The 9,787-nt window shown below is 44.5% G+C and overlaps 1 protein-coding gene across 1 annotated transcript; it reads right to left on the reverse strand.

Moving 5' to 3' along the window:
* Positions 1 to 351: 351 nt before the first annotated feature.
* LOC113569251 (pre-mRNA-processing factor 17-like) lies at positions 352 to 9,757 on the reverse strand. Its single transcript, XM_081706093.1, has 13 exons — positions 9,551 to 9,757; positions 9,052 to 9,138; positions 8,832 to 8,961; positions 8,562 to 8,648; positions 8,285 to 8,421; positions 7,949 to 8,045; positions 7,606 to 7,745; positions 5,822 to 5,896; positions 4,255 to 4,300; positions 2,828 to 2,929; positions 2,259 to 2,374; positions 1,565 to 1,698; positions 352 to 469 (listed from the first exon to the last, which is right to left on the reverse strand). The coding sequence occupies exons 1-13, from the start codon at positions 9,731 to 9,733 to the stop codon at positions 352 to 354; spliced, it is 1,452 nt and encodes a 483-aa protein (XP_081562219.1). The 5' UTR covers positions 9,734 to 9,757.
* Positions 9,758 to 9,787: the final 30 nt, after the last annotated feature.

A 9,787-nucleotide genomic window follows, 5' to 3' on the forward strand; every position in this document is an offset into this window, starting at 1 on the left:
CCTAATGGTGTACAGGCCCAAGGCCTTCAATGCAAGGAAAACAGAAATTGACAACAAAAGAAAATAGACTGTAATATATATATATATATTATATAAATAAGCATTTATAAGGCTATTTACTCGTTAGCAGGAGAAAAAAAAGAAAGAATAAGGAAAGAAAGAAGTGAGGAAGAGTTCATTTTTCTGCCTCTTTTCCATTTCCTTCCTACAGTTGGTCTTTATGTGAGTGAGAGAGAGTACGTAACATTTCCATAAATTATGCACTACTAGGAAGGAAACAAGATGTGTAAAAAACAAATCTGAGAACTCCGCATGAGACACTGGGGGAAAGAGAAATGGAGTCGAAAAATATCATTTGAAAGGCAAAAATGCACACGCAAAAGCACACTCACCATTGGGTGACAACGTCACGGCAGGCATCGAATGCATACTGGGCTCCGCAATGTATTTGAAATCCACTGGAATGTCCCTAAAAAAAACGAGAGCACATGCTGATGAAAACCAGACACCTTCAGTTCATGCAACGTGAGCGCATTTAATGCTTAGCACCAAACTAAGGTGTAGAGGAAGCAGACCGGGCCACTCGACCTGCACAAACTAGAGTCAGTACAAATGATTTGGAGCTACATTTTTAAATATTTGAGCCTCAAACTTATTTTATTTTGGTTTTCCTCCTTTTCTTTCTGTTCTGGCTATGTAACTAAACAATAAAGCAACAATAAAGCTTCTATAAATGCAGCTCAAGAGCAGAAACCTCTACAAACCAGCCACTCTTAAGATGTTCCTCACTGAGTGTGAATGCTTGCACATGCGTGCACGCACAAAGATGGTCATTTTTTTCCACACCTCTGCCCATGGCATTGTTAGGAAACCAACATTAGGATTCTTCCATGGCTCAGGAATGTATAAACCACACACACACCCATCCCGCCCTTGCGTGTGGTGATGACACAGACGAGACATAGTCCAGCAGGAGCCTCCTGTGGACACTCCACCCTCACACCGCCGAGTGGAGGTGCAGAACTAGCCTAGCGGGTGGCTGGGTCGGGCATCCGCGGGGCTGATGAGACCGTGCTAGACCGGCTCGTTAAACGAGAGCGTGGACCGCTGGGGAAGAAGGTGGCAACATGACCACGACCACCACTGCAAGAACTGTGATCTGCAGCTTTGGTGAGGGGCCCCGAGCAATGGAGACTACACAAGCAGGGAGGTCTCATGGCAAAGGACTTATTTACCTAGGTACTGTATGCAATTACAATATTAAAACAGTGCATTTGCTTAATGTCTTTTACAGATTGTGTTGACATTGCCAGCTGGAGCGTGTCTGTACACACAGTTTAAGTCAAATGTTTTGCATTTGAAAATGAATAAATATTAAATATGCATCTAAAAACTTTCCCCATATGCACTGAATCCAACTACTGCTGGCCAATTCTGCATTTGACTCACACATTAAGCAGCAACCCATCAAGTTCAGTGTGGTCACATACAACACACCGAGTTAAAAATCAATGAGAAACAAAGGGCTGTTCATTCATATGTTAATGTGGCACCGCCCACTCACCACTCCCACACGCGCAAGCTCTTGTCATCGGAGGTGCTGACGAAGCGGCGGTTCTCGTCCACGAACGTGATGGTGTTGACGGCTCCCAGGTGGCGGTCGTACTCCTGCACCACCTCCCCAGAGCGGATGTCCCACTAGGTATTTGACAGCGGGGCAGGAACAGGGCTTTATTCTCCACACACACACTCACTCTCTCTAATGTAAGCCTAGGGTAGCAGATCAGATGATGACTTTTGCTCTCTGCCTGTGACAGAGAGGCTGATGGAAGGAGAGGCGAGTCGTTTTTCAGCTTTGATTATTTGCTCCCATCATGTTTGCTGTTGAAGGACTGCACTCATTCGCTCTCCTTCTCAACTTCTCCCTCTATCCCTCCTTTATAGAGAAAGACTCATGTGAATCTAGCCATCTTTCAGTACCCCTCCCCTTCACATTGCACATGCACACACAAACACTCTCTCCTTCTATTGAGGGAAGCACAGAGCGTGAAATAAGGTCCTGTCTTCAGATTTACTGAGGGTAACCAAGGCTTCTCTTGGGTGTGGGTTTGGGGATGTGCGAGCATGCATGTGTGGACAATCTAACACCTAAAAACTAACAGCAAGATGAACACTAAGGACAGTCTTAGGCAGTCTATCTTTCAGGTATGTGCACACGTACACCCCCCCCCCCCCCCCCATGCATGCACATAGCTTACCTGCACAATCTTCTTGTCCGACATTCCGGCAACAAACAGGTTTTGTTTGTCCTCGTCTGGGTTAAACTTTACACAGTAGGGGACTTTCCTGTTAGTGAACCTGGAGATGCACTGACCTGAAGGCAGAAGGAATTCTGTCAGAGTGGCCAGCGCACACCAACATCCTCCACCCCTCAACCTCTTTCAGCTCACAGGAGGTGCACTCCTCTCCCCAGAGGAGTACGGGGTGGGAAGGACGCAGCCCGCCTGAGTGAGTCAATCCTAAGCTCAGACATGTATGGCACTGATCAAAGCACAGCGGTGCGAGTTACCGCACATCCGGCTTCAGAATCTGAGCCAAGAACCACCCTGTACGAGTGGCTCCCCCTAGTGGAGGAGCGGAGAGAAGGGACGAGTACATGCTGGTGAAGGAGACTCCCGTCCATACAGAGACATGACTGGCAGAGTGCTCTTCTTTAAAGACCCCAGCTACAGAAAAGTTGCATGCTATCTCAATGCGAGAGAAACACTTCGAAGCTAAGGAGGCACAGAAAACAGGTTGGTCTCAAAGGTGTGTGCGTGGTGCTCACCTGTCTCAGAGTCCCACAGCTTGAGGTAGCGATCGTAACCGGCGCTGAGGAATTGAGTTCCAGTGTTGTTGAAGCAGATGTCGCGCACTGCCTTACTGTGACCTACAGCAAGGAGAAGGGCCATGGAGAAAGCAAGCCATTAGCATTTGCCTTCATCTGTTCTGACACTGTTGTGTCCCGGACAAGCACATATAATAAAGTAAACTGAGATCACCAGCATAAAATGAGATGAGAACAAGAAATATAATGTGACAGTACATGTGAGAGAGACCGTGAAAGAATCCTGCTCTATTCTTTTCTCTTTGTACATGGAACATGTGTGACAGTTATGAGACAAAACTTGCTGTGGACCACCCAGCACTGGTTTGGAGGGGTTTCTGCAAGAGCTGGCTAATGTAACCGGGGCGGTGTCCCACAGATGCTGGCTTGGATAGCAGGGGACCCCTTAACGACGCCTCCAGTGAGCCGGTGCTCATGCTGCGGGGTTCCACCACCCGCCAACCGCCTCCCTCTCTCCTCAGCGGAAACAACGGGCCAAGCACGGCCAAGAGCCAAGATCCGCATTCGCTGCAGCCACACATGGCAGCACAATCTAGCAGCACTTCAAGAAGAAAGCTAGCACTGAAGGAACAGGCCGACAAGCCGTGCTAATGAGGGCTGGCAGTCACCAATTAGCACGAGGGCATCTGCATAATTCTAATTAGCGACAGAACATAGTCAGCTGTTGCTATTGACGCTGATGTTCATGACATCCGTTTTGATCCTGCAGACAAGTGTGCAGAGTTAAGGCATCTGTGCACCGATGCACGTTCACACTTCACTCTCCGTCCACCCTTTTTAACAGCCCTCTTCACATCTGCCTGTCAGCGACTGTCTCTGTGGTTTTCTCCACCATGAGCTCACTGTTGAATAATACATGATGGATGCATCTCGACAAGCACAACCGGACCAGTGGAAAAGCCCCGTTTGGACTTCTCTCCACTTCGTCTATAGGCTGGGAAAACATCAGAAGATTCTGTACACGTTACCTGCACGCTCCCTCATGAAACCATAACACAAGCAAAAACATTCTGGTGGTATCTGACAAAGCTCAATAAAGAGAACAGAGGAGGGAGAGACAGAGGAAAGCAAGGAAAGAGGGAGAGACATTGATCAGAGGGCACCGTGTTCTGAGAGCCTTTCATGTTCTCAAGCTCAGTCTCATCAATTCTCTGCCTTGAGGTGCAAACAAAATAATATCACTATATTCATCTGGAGCACCAGATCTTTCTGCAGGTACACTGCAAACCTGAGTTCTTTTCCTTTAAAATTTGTGCCCTAAATGTCTCCAAGATGGAGTCAAGAGCTTTCTGGATTACGAAACAGCTACACGGGAAACACCATGGCTCATGCACGGCGTAAGGAGTGTGTGCAAAACTCCTTCTTACCAATAAATGTCCGTAAGCACCTCCTGTCACTGTAGACTTCCCAGAGCTGCAAAAGGAAAAAAGCGCTTTAAATCCCATGCAACACAGATATGACAAATGGCAGATACTGGAAGCAGTGCTAAAATGTCTTCCCAGGAAACAGTGCGTAAATGTTTGCGTGGGTTGGCTGGTGGACACATCCATGATCTCTTCATAAATTCTGCTTTCAGCAATTTGAAATGATTGTTAGCATGGCTGAAGAAAGCAAAGGCAATCTGCAAGCTAGGGCTAATAAATCAAATTATAATCACACTGCAGAGTAGGCTAAGAAGAAAATGCTCCAAATTATGAAAATGACCCAACATTTGAACTCCGATTTGCTGTCCTCTGTGCAGAGCCGCCCATACGGAGTGGACTGTCCAGAGATTTGTTTCGCAAAACCCATAGCTGCTACTTTAGTTAAAGCATTGATTTGGCAGTGATAGCCCAATGGTTAAGATACTTCACTTGTAATCAGAAGGTTGCCAGGTCAAGCCCCACTGGTGCCAAATTGCTCAAATTGTACTCTGTCAAAGATGTAAGTCTCTTCAGATAATATCGTCAAGTAAATGCCATAAATGTAAATCTAAAGCAGGCAGTCCTGACCTCTACTGACTATGACATATCTATATGTTTGTCTAAGGGTATCTGAAAATAACTGACATCCAGTCAGGAAGCCTTCTAAAAAGAGCCAAAGAGTCTGTTTTGCCATTATTCAGCTCTCCTTATACAGACTTCCAAAAGTTTCTTGAATGGTTAGGGATCAGATATTGCATGTAGCAACAATTTATTTTGTAAAAGTAAAATCACTCATCTTAGGTACAGAACCCAGCTATCTGTAACTTATTTTATTTGTATTAGAGGGCAACCGCTATAAGATTTTCAATGGCTGATGGCAATATTTAGAGAGTAGGGAGGCAGATGGGCAATATATAATACTGGTATAACTTTTTGCACCTTGCAACCAAAAACTGCAGAATTGAAACGAACATTTAACACTGTTATTGTCTGCATTATCTCTGTTGCAGATCTGCACTCTGTAGTGCACTTATTTAAAAAAAAATATAGCAACTAAATTAGAAAACAAAATGCAACAATTTCCAAAGGCAATTATAAAACTAACTTTGCCACAGGGGTGAAGGGTGGAGAGGGGGCGATCAGCTAAAGCCGACTGTCACAAAATGGCATTTAATCAGCTGATTAATTGGTCGACCACTAATTTGTAACATTATTATTGCTATTGCAAAGTGGCCTTAACAGTGAGAAAAGTACTACATAAATTAAATAAACGATCCTATTCCTCACCGAATACCCACGTTTGGGAGCCTGTTAGGCATAGGTATTCGGCATTATGCAACACATCCCTGCCGATGCTTATAATAGTGAATGTTTATGAAAAACAATTACAGACAAAGAGTAATTGCTTAGAAAAACAATTTGTGAACCCCCCAGCCACCCACCATCCTCAGAAACAGCCATCAGAATGAACACCACTTTGTTTTCCCCAGAGGCATGCTCAATAAGTCTGAGTGTGAGGAATAAAACCTACCTTGATCTTACAGTCCATAGAGCAGGAGAGAAGCAGGTGGCCAGACCCAGGAAACAACCGAATGGCGCTGACACCCTACGAGTGGAAGGTGGAGTGGAGAGGAGATGAGCCAACTGTGTGTGTGCACTTCATGTGCAATTAAACACCACCTGCTTTCAAGAGCCATTTACAAGGGCCACAAGGTTAGCTTCTACTCTTTCGCACACTGGCGTCATGGCCCACAAATGTAATGTTCAGTGCTGCCTTAATTGAGAGCTGCGTTCCGATTATTCTGTGGCTGCGTGGATAAACTAAAGAGAGTGTTTTCAAGGAACGATTGACAGCACCCAGTGTTGACCACATTTCCCACCGTTAACAAAATGAGCCTGGACTGATGCCTTTTACACCATAACGAACAGTGGAGAAGTGGCAACAGAAGCATCAGGCCTTGATATGGGTACTGAAGTGCTCTACTAACTTCAGTAGCACCCTGACCGGGTTTCTGTACATATTTCATGTAAAATGGTGGCATTTCAACAGCAAGCTCACTTTGCTAGCTTAAGCGCAAACATTTTTGATTTCACACAGACATAACTGACATCACACAATGTATCCACATTCAAAGTTTAGATGCCAATATGATGCGACTCCAACAGATATCAACAGCCCCAAGGTTCTGGACTTGGGATTGGGCACTGGGAACAGAAAAGAATGTGAGGGAGCTGATCTCAAATCAACATTCTGACACTTGCTAAAATACAGGAAGTGCTCTGAGGCTGACACACAGATGGAGAGATGAAGAGAAAAAGAAAGAAAGGGATAGAAGAAAGGAGGAGCAAGAAAAGGAGAGAGAGGGAAATGTTGACCTCCAGCGCTCCAGAAAATACCGTGAATGAATATCAGACCAGGCTAAGGAGTTCACAAGTCTAAACAGCAAACACCAATCACCTTGAAAGCAGACATTATGTGAGACAGGGTAAATCTAATCCTAATCAAGACTTGAGCCAATTCATTAACTGCAAAATTAAAACCAAAATTATGTTTATGCTTCAGAACACTGCAAGTTACAAACGGCAGTATTTTTCCCATATGAACGTCCCAACCACTGCATACGTCCAGGGCCCTCCAATTGTAGCTGATAGCCCTGGTGAATGTAGTCTGTGTTCTAACAAATCACAGCTACTCAAACTTCCTGACCAATCACAGACATGCATTCTAACTTTGTAATGCAATACACTACTCACAGTTCATTTAAATTAATACTTGTGACCACAGTACCACTCTAAGACAAATCTACAAATCAATTACATTATAGTATATTGACTGAATATACAATTTCTTTCCCCTTTTCTAAACATAGTTTATAAATCACCCTTGGCTAGAAAAGTCCAATATAAATGTAACATAAGGATTTCATAGAGATGAAACTCAAAACAGGATGTGTTCCAGCTCAAGTATTAGTGCAATCTCTATTCAAAATAGCTGAAATTAATATTTTGTTCATATTGTGCCACTTCGTAAAAACACTTCCATTCAAAAACGGCACCATGTAGGCAAGTCATTTCTCTGGATATGTCCCACCAAGCACAAAAGCAACCTCCTCTGTAATGCATTTCCCTTTCGCTCTCTCACTCCCAAATACATGCACAAAACTAATTGTCATTCCATCATCATTATGCACACCATTAGATAATTAAATCAGAGCTGGTCTACTCTCGCTACATTCCACTCACAAAAGCAGATGCGCACGCATGTGAACATGTGTGCACATGTGAATGCACAAGAACACACACACGCCTCCTCACCTTGGTGTGCCCGGTCCAGACGTGCAGCTGCTTCTTGGGCAGGTAACATTTGTCGGGTATTTCCGCCGAACGCAGGTTAATGCCCACGTCCTGCGGGACGTGCAGGTACGAGCGGCCCTGGTAGTCATACGCGTCTTTAACTGTGGAGCGAAGACAAATCAAAGGGTGAGGAAAGAGGCTTTTAGCCATTTCAACAAAAAGAAAATCAGAGAAACTGAGAGGGATTATGATAGTCCTGCTATCTTTAAGAAAGTAACGGGAGCTGAACAAATTCATGCTGCGGACAAAAGTAAATCCGACTCTGTGAAGCGTAATGGGTTGGAACAGCTGCCACGTGTCTTACCGTGTAGAATGGTTTTCTCCTCAGCAGGGGCCTCTTCCTCATTCTTGCCTCTTTTCTGCCTCTTTGCCGTGATTTCGTCCAGCTCCTTCTGCTCCTCCTATCAAACAGAATATGACAGAGTGGGATCCTCAAAGTGCAGTTGAAGTAAATGATATATAAACGCGCTGCCTAGGCTAAACCTAGCCTTTATGTTGTGAAGTAACGGCTAACAAATTTGGATTAGACTGTCTTCCAAAAGGTGCAAAGCAGGCAAAGATAAATCCAAAAACAAAACAAAAGAACAAACAAACAAGTGATTCTCAAGAGTATAAGGAATCCATGTGGGCAAATTCTGACCTCTGAAGGTTTGGCCACGTCCTTCTCATCCTGATACTTGGCCCAGGGCCCCAAAAAGCTGTCGATCTCTGACGCGTCTCCCCCTTTCACCCGCTTCCTCTTCTCCTTCTTTAGGCCCGACTCAAACACGGTCAACCCTGTGGAGAACAGATGTGCACAGCTGCAAAGAACTGCCCAAGCAGCAGCAGGGAAGGTGGGATGGGGTGGTCGTAGCTTCAGACAGACCCACAGCCCATTGCAACCAATGAGCAGAGAAAAACCAGGTCATGTCCAGTACCTTTCTTTTTCTCTGCTTCCTCCACTGCTCCTATGTAGCTGCTGGATGAGACTTGACTGCTGTCCACAGATGGGTCTAACGCATACCCTATTAAAATATAGTGAACATCTCGTGCTCAGAAATAAAGATTTAAACTAAGTATGAATATTTCATAATACTCAATATAACTAGTGTGGTGAGAATACTGACAACACTGGCTATTGCACCATGATCAAATCATTCTGAGACACAGATTCTCTTTAGTATATGTAAAATAGGCATGTCCCTTACCGAAAGTGGAAAACGTCCTTCTTTGTTGTTCAAACATGAAGTCGTTTAAATGGGCGGGTTCAGCATATCCAGAAAGCATGTTCCTTGGCGCAGCCATTTGCTGCGTTTTGAATGGATTAACTGGTCCAAACTACAACACACAGAAGACGGGGCTTTACGTTAAACAAAACACTGAAATGGTTCCTTTACCACATATAAACTCTCTTGACCGTGGCCTTACCTCGGGTGCAAACATGGTTTCGTAAGTAGGGTTGTAGAGGACCTCTTTGAGCGAGGGATCAATGTGTGTGCCCGTCTCAACATCTTCCTACAATACAGCAACACGAAGACATAGTAAAATGAACAATCTAGATGGCCAACGAACGCTAAATACTTAAGAAGTCAGGAAATAACGAAGCTAGGCAACATTAATGGATGATATTAAGATAGCCACCAAGCTAGCTACTTTACAAGCTATTTACACATTGTGTTACTTCATGATATTCTTAGTTACGCTAGCGTTGTCTTTTAGGCGGCACACCACAATTCATGTCACTGTATACGAGTCCTATATAAAGGTTTTAAACCTAACCACACGGAGAAACGCGTCAAATAAAATTATTTAGCTAGGTAGCGTTAACTAGCTGACCGATTTATTTTGTTAGGTTAGCTAACCAGCTAATCGAGCTAACGTTAGCGAGTAAGCTAATTAGCGTTAGCTACCCAGACATGTACCATACCTTGACGGCGACCTCAGGTGCTGAATTAAGAACAGATAAACTCGTCTTTCTTCCAGATGTTAAAGGCTGAAGATGTGAGAATGCGTCTGGATCTACTTTCTCGGAACTTGTATTGGGCTCAGATTCATTTTCTGATTCCGAATCACTCCCGTATGCAACAAGACAACCTACCACTGTCGCCATCTTGGATGTTGTTGGTGTTCGTCAGAGGGTCCTCCTGGCTGCTAGGACCCTCTG

The sequence above is a fragment of the Electrophorus electricus genome, chromosome 2 (assembly GCF_041902795.1).
Source record: "Electrophorus electricus isolate QZ-2024a chromosome 2, ASM4190279v1, whole genome shotgun sequence".
Classification (NCBI taxonomy): domain Eukaryota; kingdom Metazoa; phylum Chordata; class Actinopteri; order Gymnotiformes; family Gymnotidae; genus Electrophorus; species Electrophorus electricus.

What these genes read in the sequence shown, in the direction of transcription:
- LOC113569251 (XM_081706093.1), bottom strand. Translation starts at nt 9,733, where the DNA reads ATGGCGACAGTGGTAGGTTGTCTTGTTGCATACGGGAGTGATTCGGAA. An exon ending in ACGTGGCCAAACCTTCAGAG is followed by an intron (nt 8,046 to 8,284) that starts GTCAGAATTTGC and finishes TCTGTTTGATAG; the next exon opens with GAGGAGCAGAAGGAGCTGGA. An exon ending in GGAGAAAACCATTCTACACG is followed by an intron (nt 7,746 to 7,948) that starts GTAAGACACGTG and finishes TTCGCTCCACAG; the next exon opens with TTAAAGACGCGTATGACTAC.